The sequence below is a fragment of the Poecilia reticulata genome, chromosome 22 (assembly GCF_904066995.2).
Source record: "Poecilia reticulata chromosome 22, P_reticulata-male-v2, whole genome shotgun sequence".
NCBI classification, from domain to species: Eukaryota; Metazoa; Chordata; class Actinopteri; order Cyprinodontiformes; family Poeciliidae; genus Poecilia; species Poecilia reticulata.
The window spans coordinates 16,533,219-16,558,901 of record NC_088851.1 but is presented as its reverse complement, the minus strand read 5'-3'; the positions used below and the strand labels follow the sequence as shown (position 1 = coordinate 16,558,901).

The following is a 25,683-nucleotide window of genomic DNA, read 5'->3' as shown; positions in this document are numbered from 1 at the left end:
TGAGCAGGCCAGAAATTGAGGCTAGCGAGTTCACTCTGGACAGACATGAATGGATTTCTGAATCAGTAATACAATCCCACTGGCATTATGCAAGCTTTTCCAAACACTGCATGCTGTTTTTAAAGGCGATTACCATTTCTGCTTTATACATCTGGACCAAATGTAATTTATACTCTCGCTTCATACTTACATGTTTTCCCGTTCTCAGACAAACGAAGTCCATCTCCAGTAGCATAAATTGGAACCACAGATACAGTGTAAACTGTATCAGAATCCAGATTCTTTAGAACCGTGTTGTACGTGCTTCCTGGAACTTGGACCTACACAGAAACACAACACGCTAAGCTTTGAAAAGTGGTGTGAAAATGTTATAAGAACATGTAGTCATTTTTAATTCCTTCTTACCATTTCTTCACTTCCTCCAGCTGCAGGGACGTAGTAGATCCTGTACTGACGCACACTTCCCTCAGCTGGCTCCCACAGGACGTTCAATGTGCTGGTAGTGGGGTCTGTTACTCTCAAGTTTCTAACACCACCCAGAGGTTCTTTCACACGATAAACAACAAAATGTTTAGTATAGCAGAAGTACTTCCCAATGTTTTGGCTCATACAAGCTCCAAAATGATAAATTACTTACTGGTCTTTCCAATTCCATTAAGGTCCCTGCTGACTCCGGTGGCGTAAATTGCAGCAACGCTAATTGAGTACTCTGTGTCAGGGGTCAGCTTGGGAAGCAGGACATTGGTCTTTTTCCCGCCCACCTGGGTCTAGTTGGGAGAGCGTAGACAATAAGTAAGTCATGAGATATTCAAAGTTTGAGATGCTGTTTCATGACATAATGCTTTTGTCCTTCACAGTTATAGCCCTGAGCTGTCTGGTGTGTTTGTAACACTTCACAATACTGCGTGATCACGAATTTTCTCTCACCAACCTCTCACTCCTTTAAAAATGGATAAGTAGGTATTTTTGCTAATATTACAACTCTGAACACGTCCTCAATGAAGCTGTTGGTGATTACATGAAGTTAGATCAGATTTATTAGCAAGAACGGTAAAAAATAAAATAAAATTAAATTAAATTTCACTTTCATTCTGGATATTTTACTTGCAGTAAAAATTATTGTGCAAAAACTCGCATTTATTTTTAAAGCAACTGCTGCCGTTTCTCTGTTTGAATAACTATATTTGCAGCCTCCTGTTTGCACCGATGTTGGCTCTCAGTAACATCAGCACAATATATCATCATTGCATTGTTAGACTGCACGTTAATAATATATCCAAGGACTATTTGGAATGCATTATGCGTGTCGTTATTTTCATAAATACATACAATTCACATTTTTCAGGAGGGGGGGGCAGATTCAGTGCAACTGAGCCCATATCTGACAGAAATAAAAGCTTCGAAGTTGGTAAAGGTTTTGTGAATGTAGGCAGCAATAATATTTAGCAAAGCTAGCACTGCTCTCTTTGTAGAATAAAGTCAAAGAATGAAGTTGTGCTTGACCAATTTAACCACTTGAAATGTTTGAAACATTTGAATAAGAATGTGCCCATATCTAAGAACAGTTGCAAATCTCTTTGTAGTTGTTTTGATATGACCAGTGATGTTTACATGCAGCTCTGATCATTTTGTTCCTGTCCAGAGTGATGAATTGCGCACTTAATTCAGCACATAAATATACTATCTGTATTCATTCAGTTCCAACCAACATGACTACACCTGATATTTTTGATATGAAGATATGTACCATTACACTCCAAATAGTTTATTGTCACTAACAGTTGCATATATATATAAACTACTTAGTAAAACTTGAGATTGGAGTGTTTTTAAGATAGGTGATATTCACTTTGGTCTTGTCTCATTGCGAACAAATAAAGAAATAATTCCTGCTTCCACAAAACAAAGTCTTTGAAAATCTTCAGATGTTCATCAACTCTGAAAGTGTAGTTACTATACTGCCTCTGCCTTACAATTGTCAACAAAAAATCAGTTCTAAAGGTATTTGAAAATATGGACATTAAAGTGCTCACTGGTATACAGCTAAATCCTGTCTGTATTTTTGTCATCCATGACATCAGCGGCAAAACATTCACAGCCTTTTAAGTGAGTTGCTTAATCTTTTATCAGCAATGACGAAAAACAGATGGTCACAAGTTTAATTAGTTTGGAACTGTCAGTTTTCACAAACATAAACTCATGATTCATTTCCTGAAAAACATCTTTGCAGCAGGTTAAAATTCTCAAAACTCTTTGGGACTGCTTCAAATCTTAAAATCCAGACAGTGAATCAAGTGGATTATGCTGAGTCCAAAGTGAGAGCTTCCAAATGTTTATCTGCCTCTAAGTGTGATAAAATCTAGATGACCAGTTTAATTATAAGTTGTTTGGTACTAAAGCAAAAATATTTCCTCTGCCTGCTGTCATAAATGTAGTTAGTAAGAAGAAATAAAAAGCAAACCATTGGGAAGCCTTTGGAGAGCCACGTGTGTGTGCAGAACTTTTGATATGATTTGAAGCATGATAAACCCTTGGCAAATTACACCGGCATTACGATTGCACATGATGTAAATAATAATGCATTTAAATATGAACGTTTTGCATAGTAAGGCAAGCACTATAAAAAATATGATATTCTTGGATATAAACCCTTTACTGGTCATGCTTTTTGGTCCTTAATAATAATAATCAATTTAATTTGTACCGCACTTTTCATTAGCAAAAATCCTAAAGTGCTACACAGTGCAACTAAAATCAAGGATAAAATCAGCATCATAAAAATCATGTGGTTGAACTTTATTGGTCAGTTTGTCAAATGACAAGATTTTAATAATGCCCGAGAGACATCAGTTCAGAGAGGTTTTTTTTTTTGGTTAAATGGAACCGCTAAAAAAAAGTTCAGGGCTTAACGAGGAAAAGGTTTTCTCATTTTCATTACGTTTCTCGTGCTGTTTAAACATTCAAGCATTTCACAGAGTTTTACTTGTTCAGAGTGGTTGCCAGAAAGAAAAAAAAACAAAACATAAAATTTAACACGTTTGAAAAAAAAATATGTTGGCAAAACCACATAAAACTGAGAGCAATGACTAAGAGCAATAATGCATAAAACTAAGAGCAATGACTTAAAAAAAAAAAAAAAACTAAAGTAGGACAGCATGGGAACAAAGCACAGTGCCGCTTTTTGAAACAAGCAAATACCTCATCTTGCCAGCTGTCAATTGTACTGGATTGTTGGTCTCGGTTTACAAAAACAAGACTGACCCATATTTTAGTTATTTAGTCAACAATGACCTTTGTAGGAAAATATATGTTAGCAGTTGAAAAGAAACTCAAGCAAAAAGATTACTTTCTCTATTGGTGCTAATTTTATGATAATATTGCATTGTGTTTCAATTGTGCTAGAAAATGCAGTGTGACGAAAATAACACTTCAGCAAAGCCTTTGACAGTAGTATCCACATTTTGCTCACCAGCTAAAACAGATTACACATGACTGCCGAAAAAACTTCACATTAGTAGCATCCCAACTTTAAGACAAATAATTCCCATTGCAATCAACATAAATGCTACTTAGAAATTGTTTCACTGACCCAATAATAAAATTATTTAGTATAATGAGACGCCATGCAGACGCTCTGTCTGCCCTGAAAAATATTCATGTGATCAGTAACGAAGCACAGCACATGGCGCCTGGAGGCGGGGCGTCACCCTGCTGGGATGGTGGAAATGCGTTCATGGTCAGAGCGGCTGCAGCTGGAACACTTTAATCTACTTTGTGATTTATGATCAAATGAACAAGCAGATCTTTTTTTTTTTTTTATCAACTTGGGCTCACTTATAGACTACGGCTGTAATATACTGCTTTAATCTCTAGCTTTAGTATGGAAAATAATAATAGAAGACATTGTAAAAGTAACATATCACTAAATTTCACAGTCAATTTCAAAGCAAACACTAGGTAAAAGTGGGATGCTCATAAAATGTTACCAAGCTTGGGTGCAAGATGAGAAATTATTCCAGAAAGTTTAAGTTGTCATGAAGTCTACTAAATTTTGAGAGTAGCTTTATTCACGCAAAACTCGTACTGTGTAAAATATAGGGACTGTATTTACTTAACCTTAACATAGAAATTGAAACCGTAACTGTCTTATCCAAGCTCTTCCATTCAACTGAAGTGAAGTGGTGGGGGAGAGACACTGTAATCAAAGTTGGATGGAACATTCGGCGCTAGACTTAGTTTGCTTCACATCTAATTCATTTTACTGTCAGTCTGTGAGTAGCGTGTGAGCATGCATGCAACTGAAGTATAATGGTTTTTTTTGTTTCTGTTTTGAAGTCTTGCTTTTGAAAGCAGTGACAAATGTGACAGTAAATTGAAACCAACTCTGCATCTGCAATCCAAAAAGACTTTTGTACTTTTTGGAAAGCTGCCAATAATTGCATAATCAGAGAAAGACCTTCAATGGTGGGTAGTATGAGACAGAAAGTGATTTGAATCACAATGAACCAAATAATGAATACCATAAGCAGAGTTGTAGATTTACAGATATTGCATTTAGTGGCAACACTTGTGAGGCAGAAACAATTTTTACAGACTGTAAAAGGCATGAGAAAAGTCTGTTGGATGACTTATGAAATCAAAACCAAGATCCAATAAGATAAAGAAACACAGTTATGATAGTTAAACATACTACATTTAAAGTTTAAGATTGGCAATGATGGCTAAAAAATTATATATGTAGAGGAAAATCTACACAAAGTTTGTCTCAAAGTGAATAAATTATTGAGATCTTTATTGTGGTGTGTTACTCTCTATAACCTGCAGGTTTTTGAAGTAGCCCTTTAACTCTACTGTTTAAAAACACCTTGTACCGAATCAACGATAGCATCAGGACTTACAGTCTGACTCCTGCCTCCAGCCGTGGGGACGTAAGTGATCTTGTAGTTCTGGACACGGCCCGTAGGTGGAGTCCACCTGGCGTTCAGAGTGGTGGTGGTTTCATTGTACACCACTAAGTTGGTGGGAGGTGCTCTTGGCACTGAAAAGCATACAAGCACCCACATTTATCACTGTTATAGCCACATCAACATCTGTTACAAATACAAGTGTCTCTCAATAAATTACAATGTCATCAAAGAGTTAAGCAATAAAAAAAAAGATGAATGTATTGATTCATTATACACAAAGGGACATGTTTCAAAAGTTTATTTCTGTGAATTTTGCTTGCAGCTAATAAAAAGACAAAAGATTGTTAAAAATGATATAAGACTAATACACAAAGAGGCTGTCAATACAGAAATGTTGGCTTTCTGAAAGTATGTTGCTGTTTTCTAAAGTAAATTAATTGAATACTTTGTCAGGGTCCCTTGCATGTATTAGTGCTTTGCTGAGATACTTAGGGAGCCCAAGGTATTTTATTAGTGGAGTCTTGATTTACAAAGGAAATGCAAAATTACTTTTACTTTTCTCCTTTGGCTAGATAAGAGGCTTCATTTATAGTTTCTGGTTCAGGAGTGGTTTAACACAAATGATGCAACAATTGCAGCTCATGACTTAGATACATATAGCTATGGAAATACTGACTACAGTTAATTTCTCAATAAACTTGGGTTTTCCTTCACAATCCGCTGGAGACTATAGCCATTATTATTTCTTGTGAAACTTTTTTCAACCACACTTTGTCTTCCTACTTAACTTTCAATTTCGGACAGCTTCTTTAGTAATTACATTTTTGCCTTAACTTTCAGAAACAAATTTTTGCAATATCTCCCTGCGTGTGCAATGAATCTATATAATGTGACGTCCACAGTTGAACTGGTTTATTAAAATATGTTTTCAATAAACCAGTTTTCGATGTTTTCGAAAACTGTTTTCGATGATATTCTAATGTATTGAAATGCACCTGCAGTAAAAGCAGTAGCCATACGTTTAGTCTTATATATTTAAAGTCATAGTCCTTCCTAGTGTAGCAAGGGCATGTTCAACATTTCAGTTCTTTCTAGTTAATTAGTCATTTGTCATTAAAATCTTTATTTTAGTAAATCAAACCTGGGAAATTACTAAGTAGCTGTTAACTAAGAAGGACTGCAACTTTAAAGAGGAAAAGACATTCCTGAGGGATTTGTCTTTTCTCAAGAAGGGATGGATCCTTTTCAGCGCCAATGGAATGATGATGATAATGAGGATGATGATGATGATGATGATGATGACAGATGAACTCATAATGCAATTAATACATGGAGAGATGAATTGATGGATGAATAGATAGATGAATGGGAAGGGGATGAGTGATGAAATGGACATAAAAAAACAAGGGTCAAAATCTCTACATTGCCAGACATGCATGGTGGAAATCCATCTTCAGCCACTGAACCCGACCAAGTCATGGAAGTGAAGCATGGTCGTTTGGTAAAATACAAAGACAGACAAAAACAGTAACACCACACTGACACAGCTGCAGCGCGGTTGGAGCAGCGGATGGGTTATGGACTGGCCTTGATGATGAAATGAAAGTAGTCCAATGAAAAACGGTTCTGATGACTGGATGAAGTAATAAAACATGCTTTTGGAATGGAGAAAAAGCATCCTTTTGTTTTACCGCAAACATACTTACGTGGTCTAGTACCATCCTTGGGCACTACAGAGGCAGAAATAGAAAGGCATGATGTCTATTTTCATAGGCTTATTTCTTAATGGAGATACAAAAAACTTCAGTTTTTTTTCTAACCTTTGATCAAAGTCCAAGGAAGAAATTAGTTAGTCAAGTAAAAATGTAATAATTGTACGCAATACTTCATAACATCGCTTTTAAGTCAAGAGTCTTACATGTCCTCTCAGTGCCCATCAGATCTTCGCTCTCTGACTCATCTGGGTAAATTGCAGTCACACGCACGTCGTATGGTGTGTCTGGCTCCAGGTTCTCCATGACGTGAGTTGTCTCATCATTGTTCAGAATGGCCTGATCAGAAAAACAATCAAAATCTGCATGAAGACAATCTCCGAGCCAGAGTCAAAGAACGAAAGCTTGGAAAATAAAATTCAGCTCAAGAATTTCTTACATCTAGGAATTGGCCTTCTCCTTTCTTAGACCATGAAATGCGGTACAGAGCAACATCAGGAGCCCCGTGCTCCCAGGTTGCTCTGAAGCTGGTCTGGGTAACTTCCGAGAACTCCAGGTTCTTTGGTGCTGGAACCACATCTGGAATGAAAACAAAAAATTATACAGTTTTATTACATCTGGAATCTGTTCTCCTTACACAATGTTCTCAATGACAGAGTGGTTATCGTTCATACCTGTGATTGCAGATCCAGTCATCGGCTGCCCAGCTCCCTCGTCATAAATTGGCGTGACGGCTAAAGTGTACTCAGTCTGTGAGAGCAGGTTCTCCAGTTGTTTCTCTATCACCCTTCCTCCCACTTCAAGCTAAGAAAAACATACAGGATGGGTAAATACATGTGCATCTCAATAAATTATAATAGTATCAAAAAGTTAAATTATTCAGTTTTACAAAGTAAAACTAAATGATAAATATTTTATCATTATTTTATAATGATAAAATAATTTATTATTATTTAATGATAAATAATAATTTATTATTATTTAATCCTTGAAATAATGATAAATTTCAAGGATTTATTTTTGTTAATTTGGAAGATCTCTTAAAGTAAATTAAAAGCCATAATTTTGTTTCCCAGAAAATTACAATACAACATAAAAGCAACAAAAATGTTATGATATAACCTACACCAGGACTGTCAAGCTAGAGAACATGCACTGGTTTTTACTAGGCTAATAAAATAAATACTTCCAGGTTTCAAAGTAGCACTTAACTTCCAAAGTATCATCTTCAATGTATATAACTAGCTGTAGCGAAACTGATATCCATTAACAGCAGCTATATGTTTGCCTGAACTGGAACTAGGATTGTCTCTCAGGTCCATAAAAGGAATGCTGAAGGCTTCATGAGGGAACAATTTGTCCTGCAGTTTGCTTTTCAAGTGGCACACTGTCACTGGCTTCTATCACACATATCCTCAAGCTTTGCAGCCACTTTCACATGTGTGCTTTTACCACTGGAGCTTCAAGGATCACCTCCATCTGATTTATGGCTGAGGATGAAGCAAAATGCAGACCAAAGGTTTTGCTGCTCTTGCCCAAGAACTCCCAAAAGGAGACATGTATCCATAAACTATTTGTCCACGATAACCAAATGTTAATTCCTGCAAAATCGAATTCTGATATTTTCATAATCCTTTCGCTGGGCCACAGAAAATTCCCAAATGTCCGACCAACCATCTGCTGACTCCATTACAGTGGCTTAGCCAGAATAATAAAGTATCCGTAGAAAACAATCTAAATAAATTCATCACCTTTGAGCCTAATAGCCCTAACAGATGACAAGCAATGCAAAGACAGTACGGCACTGGTAAAACATCTTGCTTAGGTTTTTATTGAGACAGAAGTAAAGGACAGGAACCACAAACACTGTTTTCTCTGAGGAGGCACTGATTGCTCAATAAGAGATTGAAACAATAAGTGATTTTATTTTGCCCTGGTCTACAGACACATGAAATCCCACAAAATACCTCATATGCATTTGTAATATCAAGTGTTAAAAATAGTCAAAGGGAAGCATTAAAGGCATAAAATGCTACTAAAGGTAAGTATCAAATGAGCTTCTGTTAAAGGTTTAAAAGTAAGCAAACAACAAAGATTTTTACATATTTTTTTAAAACTATCACCATGTGGTTACAGTATAATATGAAACAGATCATCTGTAAAAAGATCAAGCTTTTTATCAAGCTGTGCTGCTATTGCCATCTACAGAAATTAATCACTCCTGACCAGAAACAACCAATCAGAGCCAGGAGGAGCGTCTTAATGCTGTCAATCATCCTCATGAATGGGCTGTTAAAGGTGCTTATGGACACAGTTACAGGAAAAGCATTCACCAGTGGTCATGTTAACTAGTCTTAGCATTTACAACTAGCTCTGCTAACAGGGAGACGTTGTAGAAGTTGTTATTATTTACACAGGAAATTGAGGCAGGAAGTGGTGATCCATAAACCATCTTCCTGGTGAAACTTGTACATGTAAAGTTTTTCTCCTCTTGGTAACTGAGAACGTGAAATATTAATAAAAGCAAAATGAAATATTATAGCAATTTAAGTGAATGTTTGTCTAGCAGTTACCCTTACCTCATTGAGCTCCAAATCTGGATTTAAAGGAGGCGGCAAGAGTTTGCTAATACTGATTAAGGTACTAATTGCCCATAACCTCATGAAAAAACTTTGTTGCAAAAAAATCGTAGAGAAAAAAAACATTTAAATTAAGGATGATTATCACAATTGGACATCCTCTGTTAAAACTAACTGGCTAATCCTTATGAATGTTCTCTTTTTTTTTTTTCTAAAATTTAATTTTAGAAATGAGATAACTGCAGTCATAAAGAAACACTCACTGGTTAAAAATCTAAATATGTACATGTATGCATATCCATCCAGGCTCTTGCCTAGAGACTGTATACTAATTGATTGGATATTTCTATTGCACAGCCAGACTGAAAATCTCAGCACATTTTTGTGTTGTGTTATATAGATACCAATATTTTATCTTTTTTTTTTTTCCTTGGAGAAATAACTGTAAAAAAGTCGATTTTGCTTCTGTTTTATTGCTTCTATTTAAAGTAAATCTGACAAAACTGGAAACAAACCCACTTCTTTAGCCTCTCCTTCTTCAGCTTTGTAGGTGATGATATATTTACGAACAGCTCCAGGAGCAGCATCCCAGTACAGCACCATGGTGCTGTGGGTCACATCACGAACTCTCAGTTCACCTGCAGGCGGCATGGGCTCTGAACAACAAACACTCGAGGTCAGTTTAACATTGCTAACACTATCGCAACCTTAAATTCTTCAAAATAATTAAATTATTCTGGTGCAAGAGTAACTACATACTGGTGACACCCTGCTGGGTCAGTGGTTCACTTGCTGTTTCTCCGTAGAGGGCAAAGAGGGAGAGTGTGTAGGCTGTGTTGGGGAGTAACCTCACCAGCTGGACATCAGCTGTACCTGCTCCAACTCTCAGCTACAAGGCAACCAAACCAAACAAACAACTGAAAGGTCAGAGAGGAAGTGAATGACTCTAAAAGACACAGATGTGCATGGGGCTAGTGAGAAAAGTCTTAAGTTTTAAAGACATCTGTTGAATCTGGTTTTCACCCACTGGGTTTGACACTTCATGAACAAATCCTGATGTTCCCTGTGCAGGGTGAGCTCACAGTTAATACACCCCTTTGTGACTAACAATGTCCCTCTATGTTTTCTTGTCAGCTTAACAATGCGATGGAAAAAATAACACTGACTTGTACAAAGTAATTATTCTCTCAGTTTTCAGGAATTTTATTCGTAATAAATATGATTTGCTGTTGCCATTTAAAATGTCTTCACATTTTTTTCAGTTTGGTAGCACTTAAAATATGGCTGCTATTTCTTTCTGGTGCCAACAGGATGCATTCTTAGTGTAGTGTCTGCGTTACCTCCTGCTCAATGCTGGGTTGAGTGGCATTGATGGCGCTGTAGAGCAGCATGTACCCAGTGGCACCCTGCACCTTTTCCCACCTGACTCGCATGGTGGTTGTCTGTTCATCGTAAATGTCCATCCTCCTCACAGCACTCAGAGGCACTGTAGAAGAAAAAAAAGGCGTAAAGAATGAAACCACTTTGTTTATGCATCCATGCAGACAATACTTGCATTTAAGTACACTCTGCATTTGCAGATGGTTTAATTTATCTGTATTTAATTTATCATTTTTACATGTAGCTTTAAATATATTCTTTAACACCTGTCATTCTAGAAAGCACCAATAAAATATCAAAAAGAATCCTAAAACAAACAGGCACAAAAGCCCAAAATTGTTCTTGAAAATGAACATAATTCAGTAAGTTATTTTTAAACTTTCATCTAATTGAGATTTATTACTGCTTTCGTCACTTTATAGAGCAAGATATAAATGTCACCTTTGAACATTTTATTAGTGGAGACCGCACTGGATTCACAGTTCCCAAATGCATAAAATCGCTGTGACTCTGACTCTGACTCTGACTCCGAGCCAAACATGAGCAACGGTATCACACTTTTGAGTATTTTTTTCATTCCTAATTCCGATCCCCTAAAAGATTTTAGATTTTTATTTTTTTTCCATAGAAATCTTCAGTTTTTTAACCATGTTTTTTTCATGTAATGTCACTGGAGCAATTAATGGGTGAATTTTGTGACTTTAGAATAGGAGACTTACGTGTGGTTTCAACTCCCTTCAGTGGGTCGCTGCTGTCTTCTCCCACAACTGAGTAGACATTGACCAAGTACTGTGTCAGAGGTGTGAGGCCTTGGAGAACCACAGTGGTCTTACTCCCATCAACAAACACCTAATAAAAGTACACAGAGTTAGGTGGTCTGTAAGAGTTTACTTTTATTCCATTTGAAGAATGGAATAAAATGGAATAAAAGTAAATAGTTTACCATTTGCGGACAGCTTCAGTTGAAACCAAATGTGTATGACACAAGAACCATTTTGGTCTACTGGAACATTTAATCAAACAACAATTCTCTTGATTTAGGTTAGTTAGAATTACCAAAAAGCATCTGTAGTTACTAAATTACAGATTACTGAAGCAATACCAGTTTATTCAAAGTCAGAATTTAACATTTATTTCAACAGTATAAATAATTCCACCATATTTTTTTTAAATCAAATGTTTTTAATCAAAGCCAATGATAGGCATGTTTTGACATATCGATATTGATGCAACAACTAAAACTGGGCTAACATTAGAAACCCATGATTAGCTAAGTCTCGTTTGTGTGTATTTTCATAAGGGGCAAGTACTGGCTATGTGGTATTAGTTCCACACTTACAGTGATGTGGTGCAGGATTGTGGGGTGTTTAACTGAAGCAAAGAAGCAATATATAGGTGATGTGGTAATTTTTTCACGGTGTCGAAGGAGTATGAAAATATATATTATGTGATATCAGTAAATATTGGTTTTCAAGCACAACAGGAATATAAGTGTCAGATATCAATATTGGCCCAACTTTTTATATCGGTGCATCCATAATTCTCCCTGACAGAAATGGTATAACTGAGTCAGGTTTGTGGGCTTTCATGCTCATAAAAGCCCCTTGACGTAAGCGTTGCGTGATGGCCACTCCAAAGCACATTGTTCTTTTTAAGCCACTCTGTGCCTAATTTGGCAGCGTGGTCAGGCTCATCGCTTATTTGAATAATTCATTTTGTGCTCTTACTTTAACTTGCTAAATAGCCTCTGAGCGCATGTTGGTAAAATACTTCACAAAACAACTTCACAATGACTTTTGCTTTTGCTCTTATGGTTAATAAAAACCATATGTACCAAAGCACATTCGTCAACACAGAACCCGTCTATGTCCTAAACAATTTGTTTGCTGGTCAGTGCCATGCAGTTTATACTTGCATGAAGCTGAACAGATGAATGTGCAAGCTAAAATATGCCATGTTGTGTTCAATAGTCTTGTGAAGTGTTGGAAGTTGTTTACATGAGACGAAAATATCCATAGTTGAAAGCAGAACATTGTTTTCAATATGACTCCAACCCAAACGTGGATGTCCCATTTCTCAATCCATAAACGACAATAAAAACTCATCACAAGATTCAGCATCAAACAAAGCACTGAACAGAAGAAAACAACTCCAGCATTGTGATTAGATTCAGAAACCAATGGCACATCAGTTTCACAAACGGTGGTGGCAAGCCTCTGCTGGCCAGTGAAGCTACCGCTCATGGAGACATTTGCTTTCTAATCCTCTACACTAAGAGCTGTGTGTTTGTGTCCCCTTGCCTTCTAGCAGACTGTAATGTAATTAGATACTGACATAGAGGCCAACGCAAACAGGAGGCTGCTTGAGTGAAGTTTCCCACTAGCATCGGAAGCTGTTTGTCAGAAGAGCTTTAAGCCAACATCCAATCAGCACCCAGCAGCTGACTGCAGTTTTAGCATGAACTCAATTATTGGCAGGTATAGCATTTTGGGAAGACAGCAGCAGATTAAATATGGGCTACCTGCTGTGGGGATCCTGACACAGTCATGTACTCCACTCGATATTTTTCCACTGGGCCATCGGGGGCGGTCCAGGTGGCTCTGAAGGACTGGTGAGTCACCTCTGATGTCACGAGATCAGTGGGTGCATCTGGGGCTCCTCCTGTTTTGACATGGAAATTGTTGCACTAGTAACCACAGAGGACCATAATAAATATAATTCAAAAACACTCTTTTACTTCTATCATTTAATCACAAAGAGTTAAAAAGGAAATAACTGATCTAATTTTTTTCTGTAACTTATATAGTAGGGAAAAAAACAAATGCATAATTTAAACATACCATTCCTCTCTGGTTGCAAGTCTTAACACAATTTTACACACAACAGAGCACTTAGTAGCTAAGCTTTTCCCAAGCAGCTCTTTAATTTGATTCAGGAGTAGGCAATTTCCTTTTCCAGAGAGGGAGAAAGAGGAAATATTTGGGGACATAGAAAATAACATATCTGCAGACATTTTCAGGCACTTGGCTGGTTGCCTGCAAAACAACCAGACACCCAACTGACTTTAGGTCTATGAGTTAATAAACCCCATTCATACAGATAATTGAGTGTGAGGACATAAAGCAGATGTTGTCTCTAGTTGCTTCTTTTGTTATTCAGAGATAAGTATACAACAACTTTAGAAAGTATACCTTTTGAATTTTTTTTGTTTTTTCTAGCCACAACCTACACAAACTTCCATGTATTTTAAATGGATTGTAGGTGTTAGATCAACAGAAACAATTACCAAAATTATTTTTATTGCTAAAGGCCAGATAACGTAGTGAGACCATTTTTTAGATATATTTTGTCATTTTTCTTTGAATGCAGAAAAGTTAGTCAGTATCAGTGATAACTGTCTTCTAACTGTAAAAAAAAATGTTCACACTGAGTTTTCTGGCATTTAGAAATAGAAATTATTTTGGCAATTCTAACTAATCTAAAACAAGCCAAGCTCAATCTGATTTAACTTCAGACAGTAAAAAAAAAAATGTATATCTTCTCATTCTGTATATATAAACAACTGCATAACAATAGCTATAGTGGAGTGGTTAAAATCAAAGAATACATATTTTTATTGTGGTCTAATCAAAGTTCAAACGTAAACTGCATTGCGAAACTGTGGGAAATTTTTAAAACACTATTCACATATGTTCTTCATCAAACCAGGCTTCAATTGAGCTATTTTGAACAGATAAATGGTCATCTATGTTCTAGTTTCCATTCATGTTGCGATTAAAGAGTACCTTTTGGTGTTCTGCCTCAAAAACCCCATTAAAGTATGTGGCTGTACCCTAACAAAATCTAAAAAAACATTCAAAGAGTGAACACTTTTGCACGATGCTGTGTTTTGATCCAAATTCATACATACCTCCCTTCACGCTGTTACAGAGGTTATCGCTGAGATTGTCCACAATGTCCAACAGGAAGGAGAAATCAGCTACGTTGTACATGTGGATGTCATCCGGATCAGAGGCAATGGATCTCAGCTCATTCTCATCTGCATTCTTCACACCTGGAAATGACATGTTATTGCTATTTATTATTTGTTCTACACAGTTATGCTTGTAGAAGCTTACAAATATAAAGTGTGCTCACCAATGGCATACAGCTCAATGCCCTGCTCGCGCAGGCTCTGTGAGGGGATGACAACTTCATCCTGGGATTTTCCATCAGTAACCAAGACACCAATCTTTCGGGCACTAGGTCGCATCCCCACGCTCTCTTTAAAATTGTTCTGGAGGATGAAGTTAAGAGCCATTCCTGCAGATAAAACATCGCAATGATTTAGTCACCACTTTAAACAACTTGAAGAGCCCCAACAAATATGATCAAATAGGTGGATCATATCTTTACAGCAAGCTCTGACTGAAGTACCTGTCATGGTGTTTCCTCCCTTGTAAGGCAGGTTATTCACAGCATTCAGGAGTGAGTCCCGTGTTGGATGAGCATTCAAGTGCCACTCAGTCTTTGGGTCACCACTGTACTGAGCAAGACCTGAAAATATGATGAACCTTTGTAAGATCAACTTGTCTCATAATGCGCTGCCTTTTAAATTAAATTGCACGTTCTAATTACACCCACCAATCTGAATTTTATCGGGACCGATGTCAAAGACTCCCACCATGCGAGCAATGAAGGCCCGGATGGTCTTGAAGTTAAGCCGTCCGATACTCCAGGAACCGTCCACCAGCAGCACGATGTCGGCCTTTGCAGTGGTTTTACACATTTTGTCTGACATTTCATGATGAAACAATGATAGAAATTTAAAAAGAGGTACAATGAAGCTGTGATGAATACAAAATTGTGTCTGTGATAGAAATTAATGATGAGAGAGGCATTGGAGAAAATATAAGATATAAAGAAGGAATGAAAAAGATAAAATAGGGAAAATGTATGCTAAGCATTTCAACACATGACAATAAAAACATCTTTTCCAAAACATTTTAGTGCATTTTTCTTCCTTTTTCCCAGTATTTTTTTACGCCAGAGGTTCCAGGTGGTACAATTATCATCATTCCAGCAGTACGTTGTTAGGGAAATGTTTTTCACAGTTGTGCTTTTCGACATCCACGAGTGCGTCCCACAGGAGGATTGTGCTGTTAATGGCCCCTGACATATCAAAGGCCTCTGAAGGAGAGAGTAATGTGCCTCTCTGGAGAAGCACCGTAATATTTACATCCTGTTTTTAACACCTGCATGATGAAAATGAAGGCATCTGATCCACTGTGCCAAGAGGAAGAATTCAGATGTGCAGTGGAAATAGTCAGATGCTACACTAAGTGCCACTTACTGCAACTGAAAACAGGTTACATTACGTTTGATTTACAGTCCTGTTTGTGCACACACTAAACTCTGCAATCTGTAAAGATGCACAATGAGTATGATAACTGGATACTTCTGAAAAACCGATCAAATAAATAATTATTACTATTTGTATTTCATTTTGTTTGATGTAAAAAAAAAAAAGTAAAATATATGCATATTGCACACAAGATGAGATAAGAACTGAAAGGAGTCAAACAACTATAATAAACGAGTGTGTATGTACAGCCATCCCTTCAAAAATACCAAAACTTAGAATATTCTTATTTAAAGCAAGCTACAGACAATGTCCTCTTGAATATACATTTAATTATCATGTGCAAAAAGCTGTCACTGAATTGGCATGTCTCCTTATAAGGAGCAAGGCATCCAACTGACCTTCACGACTCTTTCCAGTGAATCACAACATTTTCCTTCCTCTCACACTTACTGTGTGTTTGTGTGTCACTCTTACTCACTAACCAGTAAAAGTAAGGCTTTTTATACCCGCAGTAAGCTTGTATGTGCATGGCTCTTTTTGCACTGGCTAAACTTCAGCTGAAGAAACATTAAAAGGCTCCCAAGCAAAGCAAACAAAAAAATAAAAAGCCCAGACAAGTAAGTCTTCCTTGACATCTGTTATTGTACAAGGAAATTTGCTTTAAGGAATGGCATTCAGAGAACCTCTTTTACTTTTATAGGGCTAGTGTTTATAGAATAGTTTTCTAAGTGAAAATTTATAGTGTCCGGTGTTAGATTCTTACTGCAGAAAAACCAAACACTGGAGATGCTACTTTACATGACGACAGACACAGTGCACTGAAAAAAAATGTTCAGGTGCCTTTAGCTTTTTTCACATTGTTTCACATTGCAACTATAGTTGAAATCTTTGTATTTTATTTTGATTTTTTGTGATTCAGCAACACAAATTGGTGGATAATTTAATAATCAATGTATTTTCTTCTAAATAAAATCGCGAAGGGCCGTGTGCATTAAGTTCTACGTTCTTCTGCTATTACAGCTGCAAGTCTTTTGCGGTACATCTGTCAGCTTTAGACCAACATTTTTGTTTGTTTACTTTATGCAAAATTGCTCAAGATCAAACAAAGTGGATAGAGATTTTCTGCAAATGTTAATTTGGAAGTATTGCTACAGATTCTCAGTTGGATGTAAGCCTGGACTTTCACTGGACCATCCTAACACATGGATTTGCTTTGATCTAGCTGTGTCTGTATGTTTACACAGAGACGGTCATAGCCTGTTTGGAGCCCTGGGAGAGCAACCCCCTGGCTAATGGAGATGTTCCTGTTGCCTGTTGCATATCAGAAACCACTACTGTGTTTAGGGATCCTGTCTGGAAGGTGAACTTCCATGCCAATCTAAAACCCTTTACAGCCTCAGACAGGTTTTCTTTAAGGACTGCCTTGCATTTAGCTTCATGTATTTGTGAACTATTGTCAGCTTTCCTGTCCAAGATAAAGAAAAAAAACATCCATTACAATTATAATGTGACAATGCGTAAAAAGGTTAAAGAGGTGTACTTTAAAAACCATTGCAAGGCACTGTATAATTATATGAATGTACATATTTCAGTTGTTTGCACTCTTGTTTGAATTTTCTAATATTTTCAAATCGGTGTTTTGTAGAATAATCTTAAGTAACTTTACTTGGTCCATCATATGCAGGAGGCTCAGGTGCATCAGAGTACGTTGTGTTCTCTTCTCCAGCCAGCGGCACACTCTCTCCTCCATCAAACATACCAAGCACACTCACTGTGTATTTAGTACCAGCTCTGTGAACCAACAAACATCATAATTATATGTAGTCTAAAACTTTTTAATGGTTTAAATAAATGCAAAATTAGTATAGGAAAGATGTAAATACACACCTGAGTTCCTCAAGCACAACAGTATTGTCATAGGGACCAACCATAAGTTCCCTCAGGTCTATGTTGTCCTCAGCAGGGTGAAATTTGACTTTATAGCCCTTAACATCACCAGGAGCATGGTCCCAAGTCACTCTGAAGCTAGTCTTTGTTGGTTCAGATGTCTGAAGATTCCTGGGACCTTTATAAGGTGACACTGGCAAGAGGAGAATTGAAATGCAAAGAATAAACATGTCAGTAAACTCTGCACTGTAAAGTACATGACCAGGATTTGGTTGATCATAAAACGCCAACATACATGTTGTTCCTTCTCCTTCCCTTGTTTTGCCTTCCCCGGAACGATAGACTGGCACCACAGTCAGGTCATAGGTTGTGAAAGGGGTAAGGCGTCTCAGAACGGTAGAGGTGGTGCCACCGGGTACTTTGGCAGCTAGCTGGCGCCCTCCTGGCTGTGGTTTGTAGGTAACACGGTAGTTGACCACATTTCCAGGTGCTGGCTGCCATGTCACCTTCATGGTCTTCTCTGTCTCATCCGAAACGACAATTGTTTTGCCGCTGGCTGAGACTGCGAGTGAGGAAGTAAAATGTTATTGATACATCAAAAGGGATACACAGTGAATGAACAGCCTTAGGAAGTAAGTCTTTTTGATGCATTTTTGTATGGCGAAGCATGCTTAATGAATACATAACCACCTATGTTAACAATCCAACTCTTGAAATGCAAACTTCCCTGTTGTACAGCAACTAAACAGCAACATACATAGATAGTTCCACATGCATGCGAAAATAACCCGACTGAAACCCTTCAAACTTCTCGACATATACATTAAACAAAACCAAATTTATAAACTGGCATGTATTTCTATAGCAAACCTATAAAAGCAGTTTGTATTTTTCCAGTATCAAATGAAAAAAAAAGTGTGAACAGTCAGAGGTTTCAAAATGAGCTGGGGAAAATATTCAGAATGTTTTATTTCAGAGGGAGTACTTTTATTGATGGAAAAAAGCTGCAAATCCAAGTTTGCCATGTGTTACTCAGCCCAAAGAGACCTAAGATTTATGAAAAGGCTCAAGGAAATAAATCAGCAGATGGAGGTGCAACTTCAAGAAAGTTCAGGTCAGCGGACCTGCCTCATGCTTCCTTTTGGCATATGCCATCTTTAAAGATGATCAAAATCAAAAGAACACTAATTTTTCTTTAGCACATTCCTTTTCACTCACTGGTGGAAAAATTCCTCCCCGTTGGAGCAAGTTTCCTCTCCATATGCTTTGCTCATTCAAGCATCATTATGGTCTAACAAGAATAAAAGGCAAGAGTCCGTCAGCTCCGAATGTCTCATGAAAACCATGTGCAAGTGTCTTTGAAATTACATCAACTCTAAATTTAAATTTAAATTGCACACAGCCTTTTTTGAGCACCTCATTATGTTATCATCTCTGCAGAATTATAATAAAGGTTGATTAAAAGAAATTCAACAAAGCTTAACTTGAGATTTGAATATTTATGGATTTAAGATCACTCAGAAACGCTCTTTACCCATATTAACGTATGACAGAAGACAAAAGAGAAAAACTGTCTTAACAGATTGCACCTCAAAAAGAAGCTCTACTAAAGCCAAAACTGAAAAATTATTAAACTAAAGAGTGGCAGAAAATAGAAACAAAAGCAATGATCAATCATTACAGAGAAAAAGACATGATAAAAGAGACATAAAAGCTTACTGTCAGTGGTTTCTTCTCCAACCAGTGGCTGCCCCTCTCCATGACCATAAACAGCAAACACTGACACCTGGTAACGTGTTTCTGGGGTAAGACCATCCAGGACAGTGGCGGTGGTGTCTCCTGGTGTTGTCTTTTCTCCAGTCTCGTCACTGAACAGGGACTTCCAAGTGACCCGATACTGACGAACATTACCTGGAGCGGCCTTCCAGGACACCGCAAAACTGGTGTCGGTGACGTCTTTGGTCACCAAGTCTCTGGGTGAGCCAAGCTCTATGGATAGATTAAGAACAACTACAGGTAAGTAATTGCATAATGACTTTAGGAACAGTACAGTATGAGCTTCCAGTTTACTTGTTTTTGCCAAACAATTTCCTCAGCTTTTTTTTTGTTTAATTGTAAAAACAATTGGTGTACAACAGCTAATGTGCAAAATGTTTTAAAATGAGAGTTCAGGGATTTTAAAGTGGGGTGCATTTAGATTTATTGGTCCTGGAGTCTGATGCTAAGGGCTAGCCTTAGAGGGAACAAGTCCAAAGAATACGTAGACCTCTCTCAAAACAACTCCAATCTCAAAAACATCTTAGACCTTTACTTGAACCCTATTTAATGTGCAAACAAAGTAAGCTGCTTTTTACACAGAAGTGGGGAATTATTAAAAATATGTTTTATTATGTTTTTTAACTGGCTTTTCTTTAGAGAAAGATCAAAGACATGCCCCAACAAGATCCAAGACCAGGAGATCTAAAAGATTTGTCAAACTAAAGTCCTCAAGGGCCGATGTCCTGCAAGTTTTAGATTTGTCTTGACTTAAACACGCCTGAGTCGAATAATGAGATGAACTGTCCTGGCCAGAAAATACATTTGTTCTTGATTTGTCCACATCACATCAAAGAGGAAAACTATCCTATTCTTGTAAAGTATGCAAAGGCCTTTACCATACTGCAGTTATGTTTGCAGAACCTGAAGCCCTACTAGCTGACTGTAAATCCACCATGATCATTGCCAAACAAATACAATATTTTGGAAAGAACAGGAACAAATGAGCTTAGCTGCTCAAATAATAGAATGTACCAAAGTCTAAAATAGTTTGTTTCTCTCTTGATGAGCTTAGGGCAGAGTGATGAGCTGTAGCTAATGAGTCTGATTGATGTAGCTCGATGTGCCAACCACAATTTTAAAATAGTAGCACGGAAGCTGAAAATCAGAAGCAAAATTAAAATTCCGAATGTGTCTATCCCTTTAAGAAACTCCAACAAAATGATTGCTTTATCAAGCTGCGACTGATGTCTAATATAGACATCTTGTTATTTGAGGAAGTGAACAAAACACAAAATGGACAGCAGGAGCAGACCTAGCAATAAACCACCACCACTAATCTGTCTCCACTTCAACCCCTCAGGATCTGTTTGAGCAACTTGATTTTCTGCATGCCTCCTGGAAAAAGTTCTGGAAAACTCATTACAAATCATATATCGCCCCAAAACCTCCCCCCGGCAGAACTTGAATTTTCCACTGAAACAGAGGAAACGAGACCCACAAAGTGTGTTTTCTACAGTTGCAGATGTTGTGCGAGCCCTGCTGTTTTTGCTCGCTTTTCCTGGGGGACCACTGTGAAAGGAGAAACACAAGGAAATGCAGAGGAGGGGATTTTATGATGGACAGCCACCACATGCTTGGCTGAGAGTGAGAAACCAACGTCGAGGTGGATTTGTCTGTCTGGCTGCCATACAGCGATGGATTCACCACAGGAAGATGGGCTGCTGCACATAGACTCCCACACATCCATAGGGATGCTGATCTGATCGTCATTCAAGCCTCTTAACCCCAACATGCCAGCAGCTAATGGCAATATAATCACAGACACAGCAGAACCTTCAAGCAGGGTGGTCCGACTCAAACCCCATTCATCAAACAAAATGAAAATGGGATAGAGAAATGATACAATGTAAAGAAAGCACCACAAAACAAATTCAGCTTAGAGGAAATGCATAAGTTTTACAATTGTCACAAAGCAGTAACCTTTAAGTTCTTCTGGGTGTCCATTTACTTCTGCTAGAACTGCCATAGTGCCCATCTGCCTGCCTGTGAAGTAGAGCAATCTGAACAGTGGCCATTTTTCATGAGTGAAGGCCAAGCCCAGAAGCTAATGAAGAGTTCCAGATTTTGGAGGACCGCGGAAAAAAGCACGGGCCTCTTAAAAATAACCACATGATCAAATAGAAGATTTATCTTAGCAAAGCAGCGCGAGCTGGATGAACTTGACTGACTTTTCCAGCAGCTTTGTGAGCCGTAGCACGAAAAGATCACAAGATAATGACTTCTGCAGGCAGTGGCGTGCTTTTCATCAATACTTAGAGGCAAACTCAAGAGCAGTGGCCACTCCAAGGAGCAAAGCACTCCTAAACAAAGCACATGGTACACAGACGCCACCATGGTTTACAACCAAGAATTAAATACTCATTCAGAATTTGTCAGTTTTTCAAGTGTGTTTAGTTACCAAAAATATGTTTACATGTACCTTGGTTGTGTACATGCATATTTACAGAAGGGATCGCAGCAGTTTCTACTCAGCACTCTTTCAAATTGTTTAATCTATAAAGTCAAGAGGCTCCTAAATCAAGGTCTGAAAAGGGGGTAACTCTCTTGATGATCAGGTATAACATTATGACCACCTGTTGATGAGTATTTTGGTAACCTATCTGATGCTAAAACAGACCTATCAAATTTAAGCATGGTCTCGACCAGAGCCCTGAAAGTGTTCTATGCAGCCATGCACCAACATATCACCAGCAAAAACCTTACTTATTCAGTTGCTCTGTTGGATTGTGATTTTGGGAATTTAGAAGCGAAAATTAAGTTTTCAAATTTGTTGAGCTCCTCAAACTATTCCAAGACCAAATCTTTTGAACAGTATTATCCACACTGTCAAGTAATACTGTTTTCTTGAAACTGTACACACGATCTGCGGCAGTGCTTGGTTACGTGGTACATGTCAATCTAATGTCCACATTGTTTCATAGCATTTAACTGCTTTTGTCAGATTGCATTCTTCCAAAAGTAGATCCCAGCACCAGACGGGTTCCCAAGCTCGATATGCTTACTGTCCAAGTACAAAATATGATCAGAGCAGGTTACCTGATCGTCCATTCCGCCATAGTCCAGTTCTGATGCTGACAAGCCCATTGTTGACACTTTCAGTGGCAGACAGGAGTCAGTTGACCATGTTGCCAGTTTACTACTGATCCTTCCTTGGATCAGTTTTGATCCTAACCCATCAAGCCATCACAGTTGAAATGAATGTTTATTGAAAATCCAAGAAGACAGAACAAACTACCTTTTCCTGCAGATATTGTGATTTCATAACTTTTGCTTTACGAGACACAACCTTCCAAACAAGAGAAAGTCAAAATTCAGCATACAGTAGCAAAGTTTTAGTGATGGAACAAACTGTTTTTGTTGCTTTTTTTTCAGCAGAACATTGGTATTATGTGTCTATTTCATAAATCAATAGAGAAATAGCTGCTGAGTTCAATGATTCCACTGAACTTTTACTCAGTCTGTATAGCTTTTTTTTCCACAAACCCCTTCAAAATGACTCCAGGAAAAATGAAGTTTTGCCATCTCAGCGCTGTCACCTTACTTTATTTCTCTTGGTTCACTTAAACATACACACAAACCACAAAGATGAGGTCTTCACTGTTTGTAAGCCAAGTCTGTCTGCCCCAAGCCATACATCACAGGATCTTCGCAGTGGTGAAGAAAACTATTCTGACAATACCTCTGACAAAGTTTGAAAATGTCTAAAAGGTTGCCCAGGGCATTACCCTGTGTTCTTTTACAAATTAGAACTGGTAAATATAATCCTTGGCCACTTTGGAACTTGTTGAACTTGCTAGTACTTAGTTGGGTCCCATTCTCCCTTTGCTCTACAATCTTTGAGCATAGATGGATTATACTGACAATACAGCTGCAGATGGGTTAACTGTGCATCAGCAATTCAAAGCTTCGATTCAACCACACCCTAAAGATGCTCTGTTGGATTTAGATCTGGTGACACTGAAAGCCACTGAAGTCCAGTAAACTTATTATGTTCAAGAGACCAGTTTGAGAGGATTAGAGCTTTGTGACATGCTGTATTATCCTACCCATCAGAAGATGTGCACACAGCAGTCATAAATGGACAGACATGGTCAGGTAGGTCTTGGACTTGAAACGATGCTCAAAGATTCCAAAGCATGCCAATAAAATATCCCCCACAACATTACACCTGGAGCAGCCAGAACCTTTGATATAAGATAAGATAGATCCATTCTTTCATGTAGTTTACTCTGAAACATAGCCCTACCATTTGAATATTGCAGCTGAAGTTTGGACTCATTGGAACACGCACCATCTTTCCAGGCTTGCCCAATTTTGCCCTGGTTTCCAGTTCTTACCTAAGAAGAGAGACCTCCAGTGTGGTCTTCTGCTACTGTAGCCCTTATGCTTCAAGCTTCAATGTTCTATGCAAACAAAGAGGATATTCTCATTCCTTCTTTGTAACAAAGGGTTACTTTAGCTACCATATCTTTTTTTTTATATTTCCTTTATTTAACCACGTAAACCCCATTGAGATCTAGATCTCATTTTCAAGAGAAACCTGTCTTTCTAAGTTGCACTTAAAAACATCATTTTCATGCCCATAATTACCATTCTCTTTTTCAGAAAATCCTCTGCAAGCATGATCGTTCCATCAAATTCCACTAGGCAAGCCTATCTTTCTTATAAGGGCATCAATACATTTTAAATCATGACTAAGTCCACTTTTTAACCCATTCTGATGTTCAATTTAAACTTCAGCAAGTCGTCTTCACCACATCTGAATGCATAAACAGCAAAGCTGAAATGAAGGGCAAGCAGTTACTCTCATGCAACTGGGTGAGTTGGTATTTGTATTGACTAGTTCTGGGTGTGATAATGTGTTGGTATGACAACTTTTCAGGTATCATGTGAACAGTAGGTTCAGTTTTGTTGGCTTGAATGTGGAACCATTTGATGTTTTAATAAGCTTTGAACCCACCCAATAGCTTAAGGCATTGTATTTCACATTATGAAGTAACATTCTTTCCTCTCATCCTCATGCTGTGTCTCTGCCCGTCTTTAGCTCCACCCTTGAGGAAGATGAATAGACAGTCCGCTCTCAGACGAGACAGACAGATCACCCACCATTCAAGGCAACATTAGGTAACATCTTCCACATGCGGAATAAAACTCCCTGAGCTAAAGTAAATAATTTCACCATGTTTGTGTATAATATCCACAATCGGGATGTTCATCCAAGTCCTCCTTCTGACACCTTCTCTGTGTTCCAGCTGAGTCCTCTCAGGATGTTTCTGTCCAGCTCAAGGCTCCTGTCTTGGCAATTGCTTCTTGTTTGTCACAACGGAGGTCTTTGTGCAAGCCTTTGAGTTCTTGCCTACACAGATTTCACAAAGTGGGTCATTCAAAAAGTGTCACCCAACACTGTTAGATTATTGTTGTGGAATGACAGTTTTATCGCTTTAGGTGGGTAAGCAACGTGCTTTGTCAATGAAGCGTTTTGTGAGTGGGTGTGTAGCTGACAACACCACAGATTGGGTTTTAATCTGTTAATAAAGCACTTTGTTTGCTTAGAACAAACAAGAGAAAATAAATTTCCCCTCCTTCTCCCCAATTACATTTACATAGAATTATTTCTGTTTTATAACAGCTTTCCATAAGAAAACTCTTGGTTGTGATTTAAGACAAGCACTAGACTGTTTTCACTTTGGCACTTAAAATGACAAATTAAACTCAGTCAAAAATGTTCCTGTTATTTCAGTCAGTTTCTGATCTCTAAGCACTCTAAGATGGAGCACCCTAATTTAAACCAGGCCATCCTGAAAATTTTTTGTGCCCATTCCTGTGCAGATGGGCCAAGAACACTAATCCTCTTAACCTTACCATAAGCATCTCATCCATCTTCAAGCCAAGCAAATATGTTTATTGTTCAGCAAAATTCAGTAATTGATAGAAAGCCTTCTGGTTGAGAATAGCGCCATCAAGGTAGTACCCTACTTTAAGTTACAAAGTAAGTCCTTTAGCCCCTTCAGAACGGAAAGTGCAAGAGTGGTATTCTCTGTTGAACAAAGTATCTT

The 25,683-nt window shown here is 37.9% G+C and overlaps 1 protein-coding gene across 6 annotated transcripts in view; it reads right to left on the bottom strand.

Moving 5' to 3' along the window:
- col12a1a (collagen, type XII, alpha 1a) overlaps positions 1–25,683 on the bottom strand; it is a 63,672-nt gene that overhangs the window by 25,349 nt on the left and 12,640 nt on the right. For 3 of the 6 annotated variants that reach the window (XM_008399532.3, XM_008399529.3, XM_008399530.3), the window contains exons 14-34: positions 19,529–19,798; positions 18,105–18,371; positions 17,810–18,002; positions 17,589–17,713; positions 15,202–15,351; positions 14,995–15,114; positions 14,716–14,880; positions 14,489–14,632; positions 13,100–13,239; positions 11,298–11,427; positions 10,539–10,684; positions 9,958–10,087; positions 9,718–9,854; positions 7,294–7,423; positions 7,059–7,198; positions 6,826–6,958; positions 6,614–6,637; positions 4,899–5,038; positions 638–767; positions 406–545; positions 191–320 (exon numbers count right to left, since the gene is read on the bottom strand). In XM_008399532.3, the coding sequence (XP_008397754.2) occupies positions 191–320; positions 406–545; positions 638–767; positions 4,899–5,038; positions 6,614–6,637; positions 6,826–6,958; positions 7,059–7,198; positions 7,294–7,423; positions 9,718–9,854; positions 9,958–10,087; positions 10,539–10,684; positions 11,298–11,427; positions 13,100–13,239; positions 14,489–14,632; positions 14,716–14,880; positions 14,995–15,114; positions 15,202–15,351; positions 17,589–17,713; positions 17,810–18,002; positions 18,105–18,371; positions 19,529–19,798 (3,084 nt within the window). The remainder of the gene's footprint in view (positions 1–190; positions 321–405; positions 546–637; positions 768–4,898; positions 5,039–6,613; positions 6,638–6,825; positions 6,959–7,058; positions 7,199–7,293; positions 7,424–9,717; positions 9,855–9,957; positions 10,088–10,538; positions 10,685–11,297; positions 11,428–13,099; positions 13,240–14,488; positions 14,633–14,715; positions 14,881–14,994; positions 15,115–15,201; positions 15,352–17,588; positions 17,714–17,809; positions 18,003–18,104; positions 18,372–19,528; positions 19,799–25,683) is intronic. The other 3 variants (XM_008399533.3, XM_081603647.1, XM_008399531.3) reach the window with 2 other exon arrangements.